General features: G+C 41.1%; 1 protein-coding gene across 1 annotated transcript in view; it reads left to right on the top strand.

Annotated features, from left to right (window-relative positions):
* Positions 1-25,915, top strand: part of BANK1 (B cell scaffold protein with ankyrin repeats 1) — a 2,329,074-nt gene that overhangs the window by 2,285,073 nt on the left and 18,086 nt on the right. Inside the window, exon 16 of the mRNA XM_085636022.1 lies at positions 19,733-19,804. Within this exon, the coding sequence (XP_085492148.1) occupies positions 19,733-19,798 (66 nt within the window). The 3' untranslated portion in view covers positions 19,799-19,804. The remainder of the gene's footprint in view (positions 1-19,732; positions 19,805-25,915) is intronic.

Raw genomic sequence — 25,915 nt, forward strand, 5'->3', positions numbered from 1 at the left:
AACATGGATGTTCCCATTTTCATTAAAGAAACTCTATTTCTTCTGATATGACAAGGCAAGAAATGAATGGAGGAACAAAGGTTTTTTGGTATATGAGTCAATAAAGTGACTCAAAAGGCTTTATTATAGCATCTAATCTCTACAGTCAGTGCATTTGATTATTGTAGTGAAAATGCACTATTTTACTTGCACCTACAGACAAAATACAACCAGAAATTCCACAATATGTTGGTTAGTGCAGACACTAGTGCTCTTATATCTGTGTGGAGGGTCTCTGAAATGGCATATACACATGGCAGCCCTAAAAGCTAGGGCCCTTACATCGGTGAGTGGTTTGAAAAAATGTAACTGTGACTATGACGAGATGTCCCACCATCCTATGTTGAAAGCTTTAAATACTATGATACCACCACAATTACAATATGGTGCAGAAATACTCTGCATTAGTGGTAAAAGTGGGTGGGATATTCAGGAAGGGAAGCATTTAAAGAATCTATTGTCCCTTCCAGTCTCAGCCATGATACAAGCAATAAGAATGGAGAAGGACATGACCTCATGGAATATACAGGCCAAAATGGCCTTAATAAGATTTTGGAAAATACTGGGCTTGCGTGAGGAACAGAAGGTGTCCCGATGGTGTAAGAACGAGATCCTGCAAAGTGTTCTAAAATGGGCTAATGGAGTTAATAAACAACTAAAATCAGTACTCGGTAATTCGAATGTGACAGCAGGCCAACCGACGTTACAAGTAGAAGTTGCCAAGGGGGAATTAAGAATCCTAGGGAAGGAATTATCTCAGGAAAAGGATTGGCAGTGTTTGAGAGAGAAAAAAATCAGTGCAATTTATGTTAAGCTCCTGGTAGAAAGAAACCTGGTTTCCATACTTGGATATATTACCAAATCGCTGGTCTAGGTACAAATAATTGAGACCAAAAATTGGTATTAATCCATGCGTAACAAATGAGAGAATAAAAAGAGAAATGATCCATCCTGATGGGAAATGCACGTGTGAATTAGGTTCAAAATGTGATACTTTGCATATATTAGTGGACTGTTTAAAAGCACTACCTTTTGCGGAAACTGATTCTATGCCCCATCTTTTAAAAATACAGAATCAAGAATTGTGCCCAAGCCATTAAGCTTCTTGTTGATCTGTGTAATCTTGATATTGCAATAGCTATTGGAAGGTATATGACAGCAGTAAAAATCTTTTGCTTGGAGAAATAAAACATATTACGCACTTGGGTAAATAATAAGCCATAATGTGAAATGAAGCATACTATCAATGGAGTAGAAGTTAAGTTTGATTCTGGTAGAACAATTTTAGACAGGAACTGTAGGAGAGTAAGATCTGCACTTATGTTGCCCCCACTTTTTTTCTGATGTTAACACTGGTTTCTGGCTATAGTCTGGCTGGGTCCCTGCTAATCAGGGCCCCAGCCTCTCTGTTCTCTCTAAACAACTTGGAGTGCATATTAGATGCACTAGTGATTGGATACTGTGGTACCTTATGAGCCCCTAGTATATGGTACCTTAGGTACCAAGGGCATAGGTACTTCACAGGCCTACCAGGGGCTGAAGCATGTACTATGCCACCCCTGGGAAGCAGACTAAATCTGACACCACAGGCCTGCTACTGCAGCCTGGGTGAGGTAGTGTTAGCACTCCTCACTGAGGTATAGGTTCCCTATATCTCACCTTACACTCACAAATAAACGTATCAGTCACCCCTAAGGCAGGCCCTAACAATCCTGAGGGCAGGGTGCTTGGTTTCCATGTGAGGGGGTGCCTCTGCCTGAGCAGGGCCCCTCTGCAGCTCTCAAAGTCTATTCTCTGTAGCTGTTTGTGGATGCGGTTAAACCATATACTCTTAAGTGTATTATAACCTCGCAGTAAATGCTAACTCTGGGATGGCTGCATCAAAACATGCCGTGTTTGGGGTCAAACGCTTTGGAATCATACCCCCACACCAGTAACTGGTGTGGGAGTATGATCCCACCCTTCTAGAGGGGTAGACATGTACCTACTGTGGAAACATGGTAGAATCCTGAAAGAGCCCTGGAATCACAAAATGGATGCCACCAGCACAGACACTGGGCTGCCCTCCTGCTGCTGACCGAAACTCACAGTGGAGGAGGCCCAACAATAGGCATCCTGTCACAGGGAGGTGTCACCACCTTCCAGACAGGATTTTGTTTATTGGGGCTGGGTGGGTGCATTCCTAGAATGCTTTGAAGTCCTGCACTGGGGGAGCAGTAGGCTTCTCTGTAGATATGCCAGCTCAAACCGGTTCAGGGGCTACCTGCCCCTGCTCTGGCGCGAAACTGGACAAAGGGAAGTGGGTGTAACCCCCCACTCCCCTGACCCTCCCAGAGGAGTGGTCATAGAGCTAGTCCCTCCCTTTCCTCTAGTGTAAGTTAGGGAACCTTTGCCATTGCAAACTAGATATCCCTGCACGACGCTCTGAAGAAGAATCCTGGACCTTCGACGTTCCACTACCTCTGGAAGACTGAAGAATCTCCCTTGGAGTCAAGGAGTGACTCCCCTGCTTGGCAGGCACCAAAACTTTGAATCAACAGTCGCAAACTTTCCCGCTCCCACCGGAGTGCGAAGTCCCTGCAGCCCCGGAAGTGGATTTCCTGACTTCTCGATAGCCATTGTGAGTCCCCAGCAGAGCTGAGGCGAGTGGACCCCACGAGTGACGAGAAACAGCAATACCCGGGTACCATGCACTATTTTCGAGTTCAATCCCTTCATGACGTTCTACGAACTTGTGCATTGGACCACGTGTGGTCCAAACCTCCAGCAGGATTTCCACTGAAGATCAGAGGCCTACCTCATCCCGAGTGACTGTGGGCTCCTGTGAAGTGAATCCTCCTGAGGCGTCTTTGCGATCCCTTGCCCGTTGGCTTGTGGGTCCTCTGAATACTTTTCTATCAAACCAAAGGGCTCCCCTGGTTGCTCCAGGCCTGCCCTGACTTACCCTTGCTGGATGAGTCCCTCAGACCTTGCTGGTCTGCACCGCTGACTTTCATCATTTTCCAGGAGACTTGCTGTTGCCAAGGCTTGTTGGCTCCAATCCGGTTGCCGACACCTTAGTAAGCTGCAGACTTTGTGGGACACTCCGAATCCTGCCCCGGGTCATCGTCGACTCCTCCTGGACCTCGTGGCTGAAGAGCCAAGACACCCTTGATCACCTGAAATCACCCGACAACTGTGGGCATCCATCTTCCTGGGCCCGGGTCACTGGCAAGTGACTTTGAACACTGTCTCCTCCGCTTTCAGGTCTTCTTTTTTCTGAATCCATCCTTGGATTCCAACGGACACTTCTCCTGTCTTCACAAGCAGCAAGTCTTCTTTGGCTCCCATTAAAAACAACGCAGCGACCCGACACCAAAAGACACCTATGCACCCAGCTTCCCTGGGTGAGGTAACTCGTGCACTCCGGTGCTCCTGTGTGTGTTGGCTCTAGAACTACTTACCCTGTAAGTGACTTGCTTGTAGACTCTCCCGAAGTATCCTAAAACTTTAAAATTCCAACCGCGACTTGCTCCATTGAAGTCTATTGGGATCCGCGGCTGTGTTCTCACACTGCATGCGTCTGCCGTGGGTTCTTTACTTACCTGCCCTGGGTGGATTAGTGAGGCCCCAGCGCTTCTGAAGGCTCTAAGCCTTCTCCCTTCTCAAGTCGTTCTTCTTATACCTCTTCTTTAGTATATGGTCTGGTACGCCCCTAGGGCCCCAGCCATTTAAGTGCTTAATTTGTTGTGAAACATTGATTTGTGCATATGTTCCTGACTTCTAATCTCATAAAGAGATTAGTAGAGTGTGTCTAGAAATAAATACATATATATTTTATATATATACCTGTATGGTGTCCTTTCATTTGGTAATTCAAGAGATTATAGGGTAAAACAAGCTGCTTTACATTCCTCAGAGACTTAGCCTGAAGGCTGCTCTCCACAGCTACCGCTAGGATAGCTTTCTTTAAAAGGTTGTCTTAAACCTATCTACCATAAGAGTCGAATTGGACTGGTGCAAGGTGGCCACTTTAACTAGCGACCAGCATATGCCAGGCCAACTTCTCACAGGAACAAGCCATGATGGAAGGTTAATTTTAAATTGAATATGAAGTGTAATGCGTCTAATTTTAATTTAATAGGAAATATGGCAATGATGTTACATTTAAATTTGATTTTTGAATGGATTATTGTTTCAACCAAAATTATTTATGATATTAGAGTTATATATAAACTGATATATTTTTGCAATGTTTTTGCACTGTTTAAAGACCAATGGTCTGAATAAACATTACTTTGACTGACTGACTGTGTGGAGGCATTGCTGTTCTATGGTCTTTCTCAAAATATCTCTAGCCTGGATTAGAGACAGAAAATACAACACACTACACCAAGTTTGGAAAACCTACACTGGCTCACACATGAGACCAGAATACCTTTCAAACTATGCACCATGTTCAAACTAAATACTGGAACTGGGTAAAATTACTTAGCTACAAGATAAACTGAACATAACAGGGGATTGTAACAAAACAAGAAGCAAAGTGCTTTTAATTCTAGAAAGTCCGAGAGCAGAGAAAGCTAAATCCATGAACCTAAAAGACTCTGAATTAGCTCATAAACATTGGAATGCTCACAGAGCATAAGGTCTTATCAACTTTCTCTCTTTGGCCAAACAGAAATGGGAGATTATGTATCTTATTTCCAATGGTCTCTTTCACTTGATGTTTCTTACAGAGAGGTGACTTCATTTGGCCTCAATGCTGGACATTACAGTAGTCTTCCCTGATGACTATGCCGTTCCCCGAAATAAGAGGAAGGAAAGGTGCAGGTGTTACCTGAATATTAAAAAGCACACATAAGATTTCATTAGATGATTTTTAAGACCTCTCCCTGCATGGATTGTTGGTAGCTCGTGGTATCACCTGTGAGAATCCTATTATGTATTTTGTACTAATTTATTGCAATCCTTCAGAACCCAGAGGCTTTTTAGTCATTCTCTGCTGACGTCAATGTATGTGTGGATGAACCTCCTAGCAGCCCTGTAAATGACATATCGGGAGCAGTTTCAGGATGTGGCTTTTTCCAGAAGGTTACCAGACTTACACAATAGGACATACTACTGATCTTATTTTTTCCCTGCCCAGGATAGTAAAGATTTCTGATATTTTTCCTCTAACTTCTACTGACCGCTCTCTGATAATATTTTGTGTAACTCTTAATCTGATACCACATATTACTTCACGGTTGACAGAATTGAGTCCCATGCGTGTCTAGAATAAATAAAATATGCCTAGGCTGAGTCAACAGTGAAATTCTGCTGAACCCTAGGCAGATCCTGACACATTGTATAACACTTTTTGCACTAATATTTCAAGCACTCTAGATCAACTTATCACTCCCATGAGGGCAAGGAAATAATCCTGTAATAGGGCTAATCTGTGGTTCATATCTGAGTTAAGAAGTGAGAGACTTGAGGTGCCTCAGGCAAAAAGAGTTTGGTACCACTCAGATTCTGTTGAGTCGTGTGCTGCTTTTCATGTCTAACTAAGAGACTACAAATGCTGTCTCTCTGATGCTAAAATAACCTTTTCAGGGACTCTTATTTCTCTTGTTGCTAACTCATCTAAATTCTTATTTTAAATTGTCTCTAAATTTACGAGAAATTACAGCATGGCATCTCACACTGCACACTGCCACTTCTCATGTGATACTTGTAATGTCGTGGAACTTCCTCACTTGAGAATTCCTTAGAGAATATTAAGGTAAGGTAAGGTGAATTAGTTTATTAGTTAATAAAAACCATGAATAGTTATTAAAACATATAAAATGGATCATATAACTAGATAAAATCTTGAAATAAAGTTTACTTGGAGAATGTTGGGATTGGGTGTGAGGTACCATTTGCGCCAGGTGGCTGTCGCTGTGGATGAGATGCCTTTAAATAAACTCAACCCTGAGTCCATGCTGATATCTGCGTGATCCTAGGGTTCAATCTGTTGGGAGTTCACCTCTGAACACTGGTGATGAGCGCGCTACTTGAGATAGGCACCTCAAAAATAGAAAAGCAGAATATTTTTCTTCACCAACTCCCATGGAGCAAAGAGGTTTACAGATGTGATGTCAGCATGAGCTGCAATCATTTTCACAGAATTTAGGAGATGGTTTTGTGGAAGAAGAAAGAAGGCACTGTAAAAAGTGATAAAATAGAGCAGAAGTAGGCACAGTGGAGCACAAGCATTAACAACATTGTGGTCCAATAACGGGCCAGTATTGTATGTCAAGTCAAGCGGAGATCAACTTCATCACTACATACCACAGGGCTGGATTTACATCAACAAGCTGTAAGAATAGTACATGCAAAATCCACGGTACACCTGGGTTTCTGTTGATGGAAACAAGCTGATTTTGGTGAAGCAAGTTTGCTGTCTCATCCAGGGGTGAGGAGATTGTCAGGTCAAGGCAAAGGATGTAAGAGTGTAATGATCTGCATCTGAGATTGAAATACAGGAAATCACAATATCGGTACCTTCAGAAATTTAAGAAGAGAACAGGTGTTTTTGGGTGACACTTAACTGGTTTGATGGAACATGCGGCATTGTGGTTATTGTCTGGAGGCTTTATTTTCAGAGACTATGGGCCATATTATCAAGACAGGTGATAACATTATCGCCGCTTTAGCGGCAGGAAACTGCCGCTAAAGTGGCGATAAAGGGCTTGATAATATGCCTTTGCTAATTCTCAAAGAAGCCCAGGTTCACACCAGAACATGGGCTTCTATGGGAATTCACAAGGGTATATTATCAAGCCCTTTATCGCCGCTTTAGCGGCAGTTTCCTGCCGCTAAAGCGGCGATAATGTTATCGCCGGTCTTGATAATATGGCCCTATGTTTTACTGACAACAACTCCATGTTCAGAGTGGATACAAAAACAAAATGTATAGAGATACCTTGGACAACTTCCTCTCAATGACAGAAAGACCTCAAATCAAGGAATAGCTTCTTTTCAAAAATATTTGAAATATATGTATGTATATTTTTTCATAGTTTTATATAGCGCAAACTTGACCTGAAGGTATCAGGTATCAAAGCGCTTTCCATGAGCACCAGTTGCATTACAGATGGATACAGTCATTTTGTTAGGCACTGGGAGATTAAGTGATTTGCCAAGAATCACAAGTTGTTGAGCGTCATTGCCGAGACCCGAATCCGGTTCCCCAGATTAGTGATCGACTGCCCTAGCTATTAGGCTACATCCTCTCCCCCTAATTCCATATGCAAAGTGCATCATCACCATGTTTATTTGAACAATCCTGCTTGTGGGCGATACTCAGATTGGAAAACTCTATTTTAGAAGAGCATTGTTTAGCCACATTGTGTTGCCTTTCTGTCTACAGAAGTAAAAGTATTGATGGTGTGAGATCAAGGGGGGGTTATGGTGGGAAGTGTGTTCTTTTACCAGTTCATAATTAGAGTTCCTACATGTATAGGGGTAGGAAAGTTGTGATATATCCAAGGTTCCTGATTTCTTTTCAGTCCTGGCTTTTGAGATGCAGAGCACCACAATACTCTATTCTTGGTTTTCTATAATTTGATAAAGGGTAAACATGTGCTGGAGCACAAGGTTTCACTCGTCACTTGCTCATCACCAAGAGCCTTGCATACAGGTCGATGGATCTTTGTTGTCAGCTGAGAAGTAAAAGTTAAAGCTCAGTATAAATTGTTATCACTGATCATTACTTTATTTCAGTCAATAAAGAGAGTTGAGTTTCTTAAAGGGTTTTATTTTTAATCATTTTGTTATTTATTCTTTTAATGTAATATTATTCTTTAAGTTTCACCATTAAAGGTTAACAAAATCAATCAATCAGTATTAATTAATAAGGTAAGTCAATTCAGTAAATCAAAATAAAGCATCTATATAATAAATGCAATAAGCATGTTCCATAAAGAAACGTCCCTGTTCTAAGCTAGGTCAAGATAAATGCGAAAAAGTATTTAAGGTGTCAGTTCAGATACCCATGCAGAGTTCTGATGAGGGAATCGAGCATAAACATAAAACTTTAGCAGAATAAGCAGCAAAAAAAAAGCAGATCAAGGAATAGACTAACACTTCCCATAAGAGATTTCCAGGAAACTTAGTACAGAGTCTTCTCTCAGAAAGTTTGGAAAAGGGAACAGAAGGAGATGCTGCTCTCAACCAGTATGCTCTGCCTTGAAAAGCTGGAACAATCTGCTCTATTCGAAATCTGAAGCTAGTCTAGGAACACACTACTATAAACACACATTTTCTATGTTGCAACATTAATATTCTTTCTTCTTCTTTATGACCATTAAGATTTCGGCACACTCCTGGGTACAGGTATACTCCCCATTTTCTCACCAAAGTACAATGGTCTTTTAACCATGTGTCCTAGAATGTTGTGCACATCCTTACATGTTTTCAAAAACGTGTTCCCATGAATCATCCTCCCTGCCGTCGACATCTTTTGCAGTGTGAACCTCACTATCAGTTGTCTAATGCAACAAATGTCTATTCATTAACTAATAGTAGCTTCCGAAATTGCAACGTCTGCAGCATAAAAAAGAAAAACAACTTGCACAACTGTCGTTTAAAGTGAAAAAACAAGTATCTCAGTATTAATAGGCCTTCACGTTAAAACAGAGGGGCATATCAACAACAGCCGGCGATAATTATCGCTAAGCGCACTTAGCGCTAGGATAATTATCGCCGGCTAGCGTTGATTTTTATCGCTGAGATAGCGTGCTATAAGCAACGCTTATCTCAATAGCGATAAAAATCCTCACGCTAAGTGGCTAACGTGAGATTATTGTTGGAAACCCAGCGATAATCTCACGTTAGCTTGTTGATAGGGACAGACAAACTTAGCCATGATATCCTCCTTCCATAAGATTTCATGGCTAAGTCAGAAAAATACCAGACGTAAAAAAGCAGCGTTAACCGCGGTTAGCGCTGCTTTTTTTGTCTTTAACAAGGTTAGCGATATTCTTGATAATAGGAGAAATGTCGCTTAGCGACATTTCTCCTATTATTTTAGTCTGGAACGCCCCCTTTGCATCTCATTAGAGATGCAAGGGGAAGCGTAGAGTAAAAGGGTGCTAACATGCGAATTTGCATGTTAGCACCCTATTGTTGATAGGGTGCTAGTTTTATCTCTGCTTTTTTGGCTTTTAAAGCCAAAAAAGCAGAGATAAAGCCCTTGTTGATATGCCCCATAGTGTCTTTACATATATCAAGATGAAAACCCAGGCCGCTTTCTTGGTTACAGGTCTATAGGTTTTAAGTATGGTTGCCTACTACAATTTTTTCCATTAACACACACTTAATTTGTAAACGTAAATTCTGCGCACTGTGGGGCATATTTATGAAATTATCATGCAGTGCATTTCAGCAAGTCACCTTACTGCTCTGTGTTATAGGGAAAGGGAAGGAATACGCCATATTTAACATAATAAGGCACATTCTTCTCATTTACCAGAGCTGGCACACAGTGTGCTGCCTCGCGTCAAAGCAGGCACTCTTGCATTATGGTGTAAGGGTGCCTGCGTTGTAGGCAGGATTGCTTTGTGCAGGAAGGGACACCTAACAATCCTGAAAGGCATTTCTCTCAGTCTATGCGTGCTGCAGAATGCAGCACACATAGAAAGAGGAAGTAACAGGAGAAATAAAGATATTTTTCCTTGTTAAGCCTTCTCTGGGAGATGTAGCAATTTGAATCATTCCCAGGATTACTACTGTTGCTAAATCTGACATTGAGCCACAATCAATAGGTGAATGAGTGGGAACACCCACACTCTGCCCATGGAACGCCTTTCTAGGACAGAGTAATGCAACACATGATTTGCTCTGTGGCATTATAAATTCTACTGAGGTATTGTGTCGCCCCTGCACCTACTTGCATGGTGCAAGGGTGATGAAAAACCTACATAAATATGCCCCAGTATTTTTAATAAACTTGGCTTCATTTTACGCCTATGTCCAGCCAATTTGTATTTCCTACACTTCAGAATTACTGTAATAAGCTCTCTTCCTCAAAATTCAGAATTGGAATTCTCTATACTGCTTTCGTTTCTGAATTCAGGTTCTCCTGCTTATCTGTCTTGTAAAGATCCTTAAATTAATTGCATCAGCCGCAATCCCAGGATTACCTCGATTCTTAACTCATCCTTCTCTTCTGTTATGGTCCTGAGAGGTTGGAAAGGATGTCGCTGTAAAAACATTTCTAAAAAAGCCTACTTGATGCCCCATCATAAAAACAAACTACCCTTTCACCAGCAGTAGTGAAAATTGGTGAAACGTTTCTTGCCCACTGGCTCTCTCGATATTTGGAAGAGCGACACCTCCTTGGTATCAGCCAAATAAACGTATTGCCCAATGCTGGGTCAAATACTGCTTTGGTGGCCATGCTTAACATTCTTAGGTTAGACCTGGATGAAAGTATTCCACTGCCTAACTCTGCTTGAATTAACAGCCATATTTGACGTGGTTCACCCTGCTATCCTAGTCAAGCCGATTGAGCAGGTGGGCTTATTTAGAACAGCCAAATCCAGATTTGCATTGCTTCTATCCCCTTATCGGGCTAAGTCATTACCAGTCACTGTTGTTCTCACACAGAGCTCGTCGCTTTCTCTCTTTTTTTCCAAGAATTATTTTTGACCTGTAGCCATTATTATAAAAGCATTCAGATTCAGGGCAGTTTTTAAAATTATAAGAATAGGATTCTGGTTTGTAAAAGACCTAACTTTAACAAAGTAAATTAATGCTGTGACGGCTGCTTGGTGTTTGCGTGGCACTCAGCAGCTGAAATCAGTGCCGGCGCAAGGGAAAGAGGAGGAGAAATCCATATATATGCGCACTGCTGCTCCCTCCCTGTCATGCAATAGCAGCCTATTTGGGGACTGCGCTACATGACTTTTTGGAAAATCTGCCGCTAAGTTTCTGCCATATAGTCTTCTAAGGGGACAGCCCCATTTTCTTTCAGAACTTGCTACCTAAATTCTCCCTTAAGAACTTTCTCATGTCAGGTTTGCAGCTTATGCTAACATTTGAACGTTTTTTTTCATAGCAGGATGGGAGGTTGAGCCTTTTCTATCACTGCGGCCACTCTGTGGAAAGCTCTCCCTCTTTATCTTTGTCAGGTCAAAAATCCCCACACATTGATGAAGTCACTTTCTTGTCTATTGATATCTCCTGATCATTTCCTATCAGCTCCAGCACCAAGATGACCTCAGTGCTGTGCTGGTCAAGTACTTTTACTCATTCATCAGAATCTTCTCATGTATCCTGGTTTTCAAGAACTACTGAAGTAAGCCTGAACCTCTTGAGTACTTAGCACTCCTTCCCTCTCTGCCTTTACTGTCCTGCAAGTATTTAGTCATCTATAAATGTTATAATATTTTTGCTTAGTTCAAGAAATGATGAACTTGTAAAACTACAATATAAAACACCCAAAGGAAAAATAAACAGCAGAAAACTGCTATCCCAGAGCCGCAGCCCGTGCAGGTAGGAGCGGTGGGGCCGGGTAAAGGGGAGGTTTCGACAGACGACGACGAGGGAAAATTAATTATTCATTTAATTTTCCCTCATGGTCGTCTGTCGAACCCCCACCCCCCCAACCCGGCCCCACCGCTCTTACCTGCACAGGCCACGGCTGGTATCCCATATTGTTTGATGGAAAATCTTATCCAGCTGAGGCATTTGCAGGAGCTTATATGAGGATTTAGGAGTCAGAATGAACCAGTAACTCAGATGGAACATCTCTAGAGCGCCACACTAGAGGCCCTCTTTGTGCTGGTGGCTTATCAGGGGCTGAGTTAGACAAAGCCCTCTGGTTATATCTGAACAATGTGAGGGATTACAAATCCTGAGGGAAGCTTTTCTATATTTTGGTTGCTTCGGCCTCAAAGCAACTTCAACCCTTAGAATGAAATTTACAGTTGTTAACAGGAATGTTATATCAAAGCTAATAAGCTCAAGAGTGGTGGATAAGGTACAAGTCTTTTTCACAAGGCAACACATGACAATGCTATTTTTAAACTTAGAGGGCAGATTTGCGAGTCTGAAACTATCTCTGAAAGCCATAAGCAGCCACTGAAAGAAAAAATAAGGGCGATAAGATGGAATACAGTATCTTCAGGCAGCAGAGTTGTTTGACACCTTCATTTTATACAAGACACAGGGTCTTATTTAAAGTTTAGCGGATACAGGATATCTGCTAAAAAGTGGCTGATGTCCCATCCTTCCTATTTAGAGTGGATAGAGGCCATATACACTCTAAATGGGGACTATGTAACATCTGCTGTTACGTGGAGGATGTCTCAGATCTGCCAAACTCTAAAAAAGAACCTTGTTCGATTAATGGCAATTTGTGACATTGAGCATAACGTTTGTTAGGGTAGTTGGTTTTTCAATTTCTAGGACAGTGTCAGGAAGAAGGGCTGGAGGTCTTGCATACAGTTTGGCATTGGGAGATTGCAGGAAAGCAATAGTCCCCAACTGGTCACCCAGAGTCTTTCAAAGGAAGGAAAGACTGAAAGTCATTGCAGAGTGTCAGCACTTTCTAGATGACTATGAACTACAATTACCAGCTGGCTCTGAACTCTGTCAAATTCTGGAGAGAAGGCTGCTAAGCTGCATTCCTCGGTATACCTTCACTTGTGGTTCATGGTATCTGTCCTAGGCAATCATGAGGCAATGTTGCAGTAGCCCAAACATTGCTGTGTGGATTTTGGGATTTCTTGCGGGGTCCCATAATTTTTTTAAGGATTCGTTTTGATGGACACCGGAAATACATAAACGTGTTTAGTAAGTTGCCTTGTTGATGAGAACAAAGTTTGGACTATCGTCTGAACAATTACATAAACTCTTCTAAAACTGGGGGTTGATAGATTTGCTAAGGATTATCATGTGATGGAACAGGAAGGATTCTGAGACTGGACAAATCAATGTCAGGTGTTAGGTATTATGGCTATAGTATGCACACATAAATTGCAATGACTAAGGAACAACTAAATATTAACATTGTTTGTTACCTTGCAGTTCTACAAGAGTTGAGTACTAACCATACCTCATCTTCCGCAGAGAGTACATAGTTGCTTGATCTTTCACCCTTGGTCTTCACCCGAACCTTTTGCTTTAGTCCTTCATTTTTTGCTGATCTGGTTTTTGTTGGCCTTAGGACTCTGTGCACTTTACCACTGTTGACCAGTGCTAAAGTCTGTGTGCTCACTCCCTCAAACATGGTGACACTGGCTTACACTTAGATGGCACATTTAATTTACTTGTAAGTCCTAAGTAAATTGGTACTACATGTACCAACGGCCTGTAAATTAAATGGTGTTAGTGGGTGAGAGAATCTTCGGATTAAGGACGAGGATTACCATACCTGAATTGAATTTATTTTCAAGAAATCATGCCATAAAAAGACCAGGACTGCACTTCTGTCCACCCGACTAGAAGTGTTAGACCAGCAGTTACAGCACTTTTTTAACATGTTATCAGCCGAAGAGTAGCCCCCCGCATCTTGGACCCTGTCAACACTCCTTGAAGGTGGAGCCATTTTTTTAATTTCTTTGAATGTGTCCCACATATCTATAGATCCTGCCCAGACGAAGACCTTTGCTCATTTTCTCCAGGCCCCACAAGAAAGTCGAAATGTGTTGGCATATACAGATATGTGGCCAGGAGACAGTCATTCCCTAGCAAAAGGAGACAAGTAACACAATAGAGGGGCAAGGAGAGTATTGATACCTACATGACCCTAAGAATTAACTCCGACCACTAAGGGCCATATGGGACCTTTGGGACCTATACACAGAGGGCTAGAGGATGTTCCCAGTCAATGGAAATGCGTAACATTCAGTGGTTATTGCTCGACACTTTTTCATAAAGAACATACATATGAATATGTGAATATATCTGGTGGACATTTATCAATGTAAAGTCATTATGTCTTATGATTAAGTTATGTTGCATTGTAATAATGTAAAAAAATGTTAATGATGTTATGTTTATGTATATTTGTCAATATTGAGTATTGTGTGTTTGTCACACGTTACATGATGCATATGTGGTGGTGTTTGAAGTGAAGAAACCTATTTAAGAAAAAAGTATTTTTCATATATGCCAAGTCTTTTTCTCAGTAAGGTGATGCCGTATCAATTTGTATACAAATATATATATATATCGCTAAAGACTGCTGTAAATGCACAGTTCGTGACTTCACGGAGAGATGGAATCACTGCATAACTATCTCCGGCTTAGCGAGACTTGGAATGATGTGGCTGGACGTCTGGGGCAAAGGAGGATGAATTTTGCAGGGACATCGGGTTTGCATCTACATGCGCACAGGCAATGCTTTTAATTTCCAAAACTCTCAGCACTCATTATGAGAACATTGGGACCGAAATGAGATATTTACCTGGCAGGCCAACATGGTGCTTTCTGGGATTTGAAGTCCACCAATGTGGGCTTCAATAATGCTCCAATTAGAAGTCGGCCCAGCTGAACTACAACCAATGGGTTACCAGCAGAATTATTTAAAAGCAGCGTTTGGAGCCAAAACTGATGTGAAGGCATTTGATAAAGACAATTACTGTCGAAACGCGTCATGCCATATTTCCTGCAATAAAGAATCTTCTTGATGCCCCCGCTGTGTCCCTCCGATTGCTTCCGAGTGAAGAGGTCGAATATTGGATATATTTGCGCGCTAGCCCCTGGCGCGCTGAGGTGACCCGTCCAAAGAGTGTCCGGAGATTCAAGGGCAAAAAAGAAAGGTGACTCCTAGGTGTTGGATTTCTCCGTGACCGCCGCATCCAGGGATCGCTAAAGACTGCTGTAAATGCACAGTTCGTGACTTCACGGAGAGATGGAATCACTGCATAACTATCTCCGGCTTAGCGAGACTTGGAATGATGTGGCTGGACGTCTGGGGCAAAGGAGGATGAATTTTGCAGGGACATCGGGTTTGCATCTACATGCGCACAGGCAATGCTTTTAATTTCCAAAACTCTCAGCACTCATTATGAGAACATTGGGACCGAAATGAGATATTTACCTGGCAGGCCAACATGGTGCTTTCTGGGATTTGAAGTCCACCAATGTGGGCTTCAATAATGCTCCAATTAGAAGTCGGCCCAGCTGAACTACAACCAATGGGTTACCAGCAGAATTATTTAAAAGCAGCGTTTGGAGCCAAAACTGATGTGAAGGCATTTGATAAAGACAATTACTGTCGAAACGCGTCATGCCATATTTCCTGCAATAAAGAATCTTCTTGATGCCCCCGCTGTGTCCCTCCGATTGCTTCCGAGTGAAGAGGTCGAATATTGGATATATATATATATATATATATATATGCGTGTCAGCTGTGTGAACAAAATTGTAAAATAAGTACAGGTTACTGTTATTGGCTCATATAGATACAGATTAGTGGCGTAGTCTGGTACAAGAGAGAAAATATAATTTTGAGTGCAGCGAGTGCACATGTTTTCAGTATACTAGTGGGCCTGCAGCACTGCTTGTGCCACCCACTTAAGAAACATTTTAAGCATGTCTTGGGCCTGTCTTTGCACAGCCAGTGTGTGCAGTTTTAATTGGCAAAATAAACCTTTTTCCATGCCTAAACCTTCCTTTTCAACACCAGTGGGTCGCCCTTAGGTTAGGCTCTAGAGAGCCCAAAGGGCAATGTATAGTGTTTTTAAAAAGGTGTACATGTACTTTCAATCTTTACCCATCCTAGTAGTAAAAGACCCTCAAATGAGTTTTTCACTACTGCAAGGCAGGCCTATCTCACCCATAGGATAACACTGGGTTACCATTTTACATTTAATAAGTGATAGCCTCAATTAACAACAGTTATGAATATTGAGTTTGGTGTCTAAAGAATTTTAATTTAAAATTCTCTTCGATGGTAAAGTCAGATTTCAAGTAACAATTCTGAAAATGCCACTTTTAGAAAGTGGACATATTCTTGTCCTAACCATTTGGTGCCTGCAGCGTGCATACTGGGTCAAATGAATTGGTGTAGATGGCAGTTGGTCTTTGTGTATTGCTCCCAGAGAGTGAGACAAAAGGGGACTAGCTGTTATCAGGATGGACCATCTCTGACTAGATGAGAAGGAGCTGCCACCTACCACACTTGAACATCACAAAGGCTCTGCTCCAGCACACTCACAGATAAACTGGGGCCAGAGCAGGGAGGCAGGTAATTCCAAACACCTCTGGGGGTGAAAACCCCCAGAACTTTCTCCTACATCAAAACTGGCATCATTTTAAATATTAGACCCTCCGACCCAGCTCGTGAGTACACATCTGGACCTGTGGAAGACTCAGAAGGTCTGCTGTGCTGCTCTGCTGCTAGAAGAACTGCTACTCTACTGCCCTGCTGCCTGAGTGAAAAGGACTGGACTTGTATCTTGACCCCAGAACCGTGAGAGTGACTCCAAGGGCTATTTGGCTGGCCTCCTGATCGCAGACTCAGGGACAGAAAAGCTCCAACCACATTGATCGCATCACCTGGACTCTGTCTGCTGTGAGTCTTGCCCCCCAAGGGGTGGCATCCCAGCCCTGGACCTTTGGAAGTGGCCCGGAAGGTGTTCTGCCAGGACTTCTGTGGTCCAAGCAGAACCGTCAAAGTACAACGCTTCACTTGGAACCATTGCTTCACGATGCATTCCCAACACAGGAACTCGCAGCTCTTTGGAACCTCTGCTATGTGAAGCCTCCTTGATGCAGGACCTCGCATCACATTCCATCAACTCCTCGGAAACGCCCCAAAACGATACTTCCATAATGCAGGACCACACATTGCAACCACACAGCTCCCCAGAATTGTCGCTGTGTGATGCATCTGAAATGCAGGATCTCACATCGCAGCCTGCAGCCCATCGGAACTGCTGCTGCGCGACACATCTTCTAGCGGACTCCCGCAACTCTTCCAACCCAGATTTGAGGTACTTTGGGTATATTTACAAGGGGATTGCACCCTAAGAACGTCACTTTTTCTGCCATTCCGGTGGCGCAATGCCCTGCTCCATCTTTACAAAGAGGGGTTATCTGCGTGAAAAGGACGTGCAATGGGTATTCCTTCACACCCCCTATTACTTTTTGATGCTACCGCAGATTTACAACGCCATTCAAAAGCAGGCATTAGATTGGAGCAAAGAGGAGGAATACTTTTATTTCTCCTCGTTTTTGCTCTATGTATGCTGCATTCTGCACCACACATAGAAAGAGCAATCACCCTTAAAGATTGTTTATTAGCAGGAAGGCGTCCCTTCCTTCTCATAAACAATAATTCTATGCAACACAGACACCCTTGCACCATAGTGCAAGGGTGCCTGCGTTGCAAGGATGATTCCCTGCAATGCAGGCACCCTTGCACTATGGTGCAAAGGTGTCTGTGTTGCAGTAAATCATCCCTGCAATGCAGGCATCCTTGCACTGTGGCGCAAGGATGTCTGTGTTGGCGCTAGACATCTATTTTTAGAATCTGCGCAAGGGAAAACACAGGTGTGCTGTATTCTTGTAAATATGGCTCATCCCTGTGTTTTTTAAATGATGCAGGGCGGTGCTGCAAAATTGCTTGCAGCATCTTGCCATTACCTAGTAAATTACTCCACAGTTCAGAGGGCCTAACCTGGTCCCTGTATCTGGCCTGCGCTACATCACAGTTGGCCAGAACCGGTCAGGTGCGACAAGATAACACACAGTAGGTGATTTGTGCTTTTAGGCACCATTTTCACTTAAATCTTCAAAATTGCATATCTTCTGGTCTACTGATTAGACTTTTGTTGTTTTGGTCTCAAATAAATTAATAAACTTTACTCTGTGTTTTTCAAAATTGGTGTGGGATTTTTCTTGTGTTGTGTTTTTTTTCTGTTTGAAGTGCTGCATAAATGTTTTATACATTGTCTCTGAGTTAAGCATGACTGCTTGGGGTTTACCTGTGGCTTCACCCTAACAGGAACTGTAGTTTCTGCTTGGGTAGGGTTCTAGCCCCCCCCCCCCACCTCAACCAGCAACACAATTTCCTAAAATAGTGATAATTCTTGCAGTATTCAGGTTATACACTACAGAACTACATATATTTGCAGTGCTCATTCTTTTGGGTTTTAATTTTTAGGAATTACAGGTTTCATATCAAAAGTGGGGGGGGGGGATTGGTTACACAAAGATATTGGTAAGGGATGTATATTCGTCATTACCTTTAAGCATACAACTGTCAATGGCAAAGTACTTAAGATATCTCTTTGCCTTGATTGTATCCACTAAACCCTTTAGTCATCCTTGGTCATAATGAATGATAAGTCAAAGTAGTGGCATTCAGTGTCTCTATTTTCTCTCTTATCCCTTTTCCCGTCTCTAGCACTGTCTCTCACATTCCTGTGTATGTGGGCAATGGTAAAGGTAGAAAGAGAAGGGAGAGTGCATTGCTCCCGTTAGATTCCATGCACAAGTTTTGTACAGCTGCTAACTATGGTATGTATATGATGATATTTGTATTGCTGGGAACACAGTGATATAAGTTTTTTTGAGAAAGTCAGAGAGTGGCTGTAATAAATATATTGGCAGTCAAACAGTCTAAAATGTTGTCCTACCCATAAATACCAAAAATGTCTCAATATGTGCCTCATTTAGGTGTGGGAAATTATCCTGCATCCAATTCTGAATGGCTTCTAGTCTTTGCTGAAGAGGGAAAACATATTTTGATAAGGATGACCTATATGTAAACCAGCGTGTCAACAGTACATGGTTGCACCCATACTGAAAGTTACCTGGCTATTAGCTATGTCAAACAGTGGGGCAAAACAGATTTTAAAAAGGGGGTGGGAAGGCCAAAGAGATGAACATTTAAGGACTCTGCAAGGCAGTGAGACCATTTGAAGTTGAAAAGACCTCATCTGACATGATATGTTATGGCATATAAAACAGAATGGAACCAAGGCGCCATACCCGTTCGTCATAATCCGATCTATAGGTCAGATCCCTATTTGTGATTCCCTAACAGCGATTCCTACTTTGTAGAAATCACTATAAGGGATTTCGCAAATTTAGTAATTATCCTTTTGCATTTCTTAAATAGTGATTCCAACGGAGTAGCTATTAAGAAATGCAAACGGGAAGCTTCGTACATCTGGTCCAAAATGTCAACCAACCCTAGCAATAGTTAATTTCTCCGCCATTGGAGTTTGGTTATGTATGAACACTATATACCCTAACGTGTACTTCCTTCATGAGAATATAAAAGGTAAAGAGGGATCATGAGAACTGGCAATTGCTTGAGTAGATATTTGTTGAAAATTTGGCTTTATTGAGTAATTTTACTGGGAAGCTGTGTCTCGTCATCTACTAAGAAACATGCGATATTACCTTTTTATCTTATTTTTATTTAATGGTCTTACTCGAGAGGTAGATGATAATGGAAACTTTCCAGATTGTGAAGGAAGTGCTAAATCTACAGTAGAATCTGTCCATGGATTACCCTTAAGATTTAGCACTTTCTTCCATTTTTTGTTGCCATCAAAGTCTAAACTACGCTTAAGTGTGTTAGAAAATCTTAAGAAATGTATAATCCTATATTATTTAATAAATATACTTATGCTAGTGAAACTTTTTAAGTGTATTACATTTTGGTCTTCTAAGCAATAACTATTTCTTCAACTCTTTTCTCCTTTTTTTACCTTTTAAGGTACCTCCGCGTGTCCCTAGGGAGAGGGATCAGGGACATTTAAGAACATATCCTAAAATTAAGTAGAAACAGGTAATGAATGTAAATAGAGCAGTGAAAGTGCTGCTGTCATTGATCTATTATAACCTGCATTTCCTTATTGCTGCTGTTGTGCTCCGATTCCTTGGAGTGCCATAAACGTGCTCCGGGGGTTGTCGTAATACAGGAAATGTTTAAATTGTGGGCCAAATTTATCATAGAGTTGCGCCCCCCTTGTGCCAGGCAATGGGATGCAAGAGCGACACAACTTTTAAATTAGATTTATCAAGCCATGCAAAGCCACCTTCCGCAGCCTTGAGTGGCTTATTAATTCTGGAATAACGCAATGCAAATTGCTGCGTTGCATTACTCTGCCCCAGGGAGGAGTTACGCCTTCCTAGGTGAGGCATAACAAAGAGAAATGTCTTTATTTCTTCTCTTTCTATGTGTGCTGCAGAGAAAGAAAAATGCCTCAGGGAATTGTTTTTGTGCAGGAAGGTGTGCCTTCCTGCACAAAAACAATCCTGCTTACAACGCAGGCACCCTGCATTGGCGCTAGGCAGCACATTGTTTGGGAGCACAGGGAAAAGACAGGAATATGCCATCTAATGTTAAATATGGCACATTCTTTTCCTTTCCTTATAATGCAGCACAGCAAGGTGGCTAGCTGTGCTGCATGATTTTTCGTAATAAATATACCGATTTGTATGTGCTTTGGATTGCTTACAGGAGCTCTGTAAATTTGTATGTGTGTTTTCTGTGGTTTTAGACTTGTAGAACATTATTGTGAGTGTGGGGCACAACCAGAATCCACTGTAACCACCTTTTTCAGAACACTTCAATAATACAATTGCTGCACTACAGGAATATCTATCTATAGCTATGATTCCTGTGAGACGTCATCCATGCCTTTCTAAAGAGGGCTCAGTAGAAGCAAAAATAACACGTTTGTCTTCTTCTAAATGAATCTTTATCATCCTATTCTTTACAATTAGAAATTAATATGTCTCCCCATGTTCTCCCACAAACATTTTACCACACCACCATTATATACTGTTCCCAAAATTAGTGGTGCAATACGTATAGTTTCCTTAGATGACTGTTGTAAGGGAAAGTCCTTGCATGGCTGTGAAATTTATTTCTCAGTTTTTTCAATCTTTCCAGGTGTGCTCTGTGGTTTTCCACTAGAAGATTCATATTACGATAATGTTCACCAGCCGGACACTTAGGCCAAGGGTACATCAAAAGGGTAGTTGCCAGAGTCCACCACAATACTTCACAGATCACCTAAAATTATGAGCAACGCCTGTGTTGAATCAAGGAATATTTTGAAAAGATGGGCACTCCTGTCACAATAATTGTACTCTGTATGTGTATGAGTAATTTCTAGTTAGGTCCCACTGCACTCACTGCTTTGACTTTTTTTCTCTGGGTTCTTGGGGAAGTCTGTGAATACTGGACCGCATCGGCAGAGGGTGCTGTTCTTCGCCACTAGTGTTGCAGGCCATCACACACTATTGCACCAGGTAGTATCTACATCACTCCGAGTCCCAGCAATGGCAGTCTCCAACTCCATAGCACACTATGATACACTGGATGGGAACAGCAATCTTTTTAAGCTTAGTATTTTTATTGAAGTAAAGGAAAATATTCAAAAATTCCAGCAAACCAGTATACAAAGACAAATGTGATACAATAAGGAAACTAGATACTGAAATTCACTCTAACATCAGAAATACAAATAACCATATTGAGTAGGTAACAGAGTGTTATTTAGGGAAAAGTTGAAAAGAGTGAGTAAAATAGAGGAAGTAAATGAGAAAGAGATGAAGAAGACAGAAGAGAAGAATGCTGTAAATACTGTAAAATTGTTAAGAGAAACTTCCAAGAAAAAAACATGCAAAAATACATTATATGAAAAACAAGATCAATGTAAGCAATAGAAAGATAATGCATAAACAGCCACCAACAATCGGTATGTTAAAGTGCTTTGGGTAATTAAGTTTTAGTGCAAGCATGCAAAGACAGATATCTAGTCAGTGGTTGTTATGTTATAACGCGCATGGATACTCAAGAGTGTCCCGGCGCGAAAGCCAACTTGGTTCCCAATGTTTATTGCATTTTGCTGACAAAGATGATGGAGAGCGTACATTATAAAGGATCCAGACGGTGATTATGGCAAATCAACTTCCACCAATGATGTAATGTCATATTGTCCGTAGATTTCCAATTAGCAGTAATCACCTGGGATTCAATAGCAATCGACAAATTTACTGATTAGTTTATTTTGAGTCCAAATATTACTTAATTCACCTAAAAAAAAAAACAATGGAAAATGAAGAATGATCGTCAGTGACGTCCCCTATTCATGTCCATATCTGTTCTCAGAACAAAGTCAGCTTAGGACAGAGGTACCGAATTGGTATTACATCGCCAGTATGCATCACTTCAGGGCAATTTGAGTTTGAACCGGTGTTCTGGTGTACGATAGAGTCTGGTATTGTACAAATAATAAAGTGTTTGGGTAAAGTTGGGAGGACGTGCAGTGGAATTAATTTTCTCCCATATTTTCTGCCAAAATGGCATAGGCCAACTAGAAACTAAATCAGATTCCACTTTCTATTTTGGTCTATCTAGAGGGGGGAGTTATCAGAGTTCTATATATTCATGAAGCCTTGAAAGTATGAATTATGCGACTGTGTGGGAATTGCGGAGCACTTCCCTGAATGGAAGAAGTAGAGAGGGATACCAATGTAGGGACCAACAGTGTTTCTAAGAGCTGATATTGTTTGAGAAATGTTGTTGAAAGATTAAAGGAAGAGGAAAAAGTTGTAAATGGAATCCAGCTGGAGCCAGAACTTGAATGGGGAGTCGGGAAGGTCAAGAAAACTACTTTGGCACTGCTTAATAACAAAAGCTTTGTGATAGTTTTAGGCGTTGTAAAGAAATGTGATATGGTTTCCTGTTCCATATAAATTTTGATAAGAGTTTAATGATAGCCTTGAAGTATTATCCCAGGATTTTAATAAGTAACATAATGCGATAGACATAAATAATTGAAAGTAGCATTATTTTGATAGTATCAAGGCGACCCCAACCTGACAAAAATAGAAGGGCTCATACTTGCGTTAGTTTAGTGATTTTCCTAGGAGGGCGTCCATATTAGAATGGAGTGCATCCCTGAGATTATTATGGTAAAGGATTCCTAGACACTTTACTTTATAAGGGTTCCAGGAGAGACCCATCCCGGCAAAAGATGCTTTAAAGCTGAACTTATTCAAAGGCATCACATCAAATTTCTCTATGTTAAGTTTATAGCCTGACAACTTGGAGTATGCACTTAGCTCTTCATAAAAGTAAGTAGGATATCATCCACGTAAACTGTAAATTTGATATGAACCTTATTTAGCTGAAAACTGGAAAATGCATCAGAATGCTTCAGTCTATATAAAAAAGGCTCAAGTACAAGAATAAAAAGCAGGGATGACGGGGGTAACCTTGCCTTGTACCTCTGTGTAGGGTAAAGTAGGAAGAGTGTACACCATTGACCAGAACAGAAGGGCATGGGGAGAAATATAATAAAGTAATTCATTGAAGAAATCAAAGACCAAACCTGTGCTAGCGAAGAACGTACATTAGATATTGCCAAGCCACTCGATCGAATGCCTTTTCAGGATCCAGAGCTACCGCCGCCAGGGAGTGTTTCAGTTTAGCTGCTTTACTAAGAATGTTTAAAATATCCACAAATTGTCCACTATATTCTTGTTTTGAACAAAAGCACATCCACTAGATCAGGAATGAAGTCATTGAGGTGAAGGGCCAGCGGTCTGGCGAAATGTTTACAGTCTGTGTTTATAGGTGATATGGGATGGTGATTCTTACATTGGGAGGGTTTCGGTCAGTTTTAGGGCTAAGACAAATCATAGCTGCTGTAAAAAATACAGAAGGTTTGTTCAATTAGAGGAAATGAGCAATTAATTTAAATAGTTTAGGAAAAGTAATTTAGAACACTGAAAATAAAATTCACCAGTGAACAAGTCTGGTCCAGGCGCTTTACCTATTGGAATGTGTTTGAAGGCTGAAAACAATTTTTACGCTCGGAATGGGTCATCGAGAGGGGCCAAATTGATTTGTAAAGGTTTGCCCATGGAGTAATGAGAAAAAAGGAGGATAGGAAATTCTCAGAAGGCATTGATTTAGGGGTATATAAGGTTTGGTAATAATCGACAAAACATCGAGCAATGTATGAATCGCCCAACAAATTTGGTGCCAGATTGATTGGTGATAGAGGCAATGGAGGAATTTTATTTTCTACTCTTTGAATAATTAGCTAACACAGACCCTGTCTTATTTTGTCCGCCATAATTTCTAGCTTTGTTCTTAAGGACAGTACTGCATGCCTTTTCCATAGTGGATTTGTTGAATTGAATTTTGGCTGCCACCAACGCATCGAGGTCAGTTTTATTATTTTTAGACATAAAGTATTTGTGCTCTGATCTCTTAATTTCACTGAGAATGCAAGCTGATTCCTTCTCCATAGCTTTTTGTTTGTTAGAGATGTAACCAATAATGAAACCTCTTATGCAGCTTTAAACGCATTCCAGACTACGTATCTTAAAATATTAATGGACAAACTTCTCATAAGAAGTGATAAAAGCTTTATCGGAGAGTAGGTGGTTATTGATACTACAACGAGGTTTGGGCAGAGAGTCGCGAAGAACACCTAAATCGGTACACATTGGGGCATGATCTGAAATTAAAATAGAGCCTATCTCCAAATTAACAAGGTGTTGGGTGAGGTTTTTAGTAAAGAAAACATAGTCTGTCCTAGTCTGTGATTTATGAGGGTCACAATATAACATTTAAATTCTTGGAGAGAGGAGTGTGCCAACCTCCATGAATCAAAAAGGGCATTACGTTTGATCGCATGTTTAAATGCTTTGTGGGCTTTGTTAGGGAGAAATCTGATAGATGAACTGGGGTCTAGAAAGGGATCGATATTTTGATTGCACTCCTCCGAGGATGATGTTTTCAGTAAAGTTTTGAGTGACCATTTGAAAAATATTCTTCCAAAACTTGGTATCTGGATTGGTAGGACCCTATGCATTAAGAATCGTGGACAAGATACCATAAATTTTAAGTCGTACCAAAACCCATCAACTTTCTATGTCTTTTCTTGGGAGAAAAGAGAAATATTTAAGCCTTTATGAAATAGAATGGTTACCCCATTTTTTTTTGTACAGAAGGAGAAAAGTAAAGTTCGCCCATCCATTGTTTTTTTAGCTTGATGATGTCTGCTTCAGTAAGATGAGTTTCTTGAAGTACTAAAACCTGGCAATGCAGTCTAAATAAGTGGGACATAACAAGTTAATGTGTAATGGGACCTTTTAAACCTTTAACATTCCAGGTTGTCACCCTAAGTGGTATACGAAAACATTCATAGCTGAACAATAATGGGACATGCATACGTAGTCATATAGTGCAGAGGAAGTTTCAACTGTGAGAACAAAGAAAGAAATGGAAAACAGAATACGAAGAGGCAAGAATGGAGAAGATGAAAGGGGGGGCGAGGAACCCCTGCAAAACAAGAAAACATAAAGGAAACACAGGAAGAAAAAAATGTTAGTTTAAAAAATAATCTTACATGAAAAATGATATATCCTGAGGGATGAGGAGGGTATGGAGCAACAAAAGAAGATGGAACTAGATTTGGCTCCAGCGAACATGAATTGGAACACAGTTATGTTATGTTTAAAAAACGTGCAAAGTGCAACGAATGCTCAGAGGTGTCTTGGCACTAGTCAGAGTGCAGAATAAGTGCAGAAGGAGAAGCTACTAATTAAAAAGCCAGGTTTTTAGGGAATTCCTGAATTGTAGGAGGGAGGGGGCTGATCTGATTTTCAAAGGGAGGAGATTCTATTGTTTGGTTGCTCCTGCCAGGAAGAAGCTTCCTCCCCATTTACCTTTTTTGTATCTGATGGTGTTTAGTTTTGAAGGATCCCAATGATCTTAGATTTCTTGTAGGGGTGTACCAGGATAGAGCTTTCTTCAAAGCCCAGAGTCATTAAGGGCCTTATAGGTGAGACACAGTGATTTAAATTTGATCCTATTCTTTACATTTAGCCAGTGAAGATATTTTATGGCAAGAGAGACAGTGTCTTGCCT

This window comes from Triturus cristatus, chromosome 2_1 (assembly GCF_964204655.1).
Source record: "Triturus cristatus chromosome 2_1, aTriCri1.1, whole genome shotgun sequence".
NCBI lineage: Eukaryota > Metazoa > Chordata > Amphibia > Caudata > Salamandridae > Triturus > Triturus cristatus.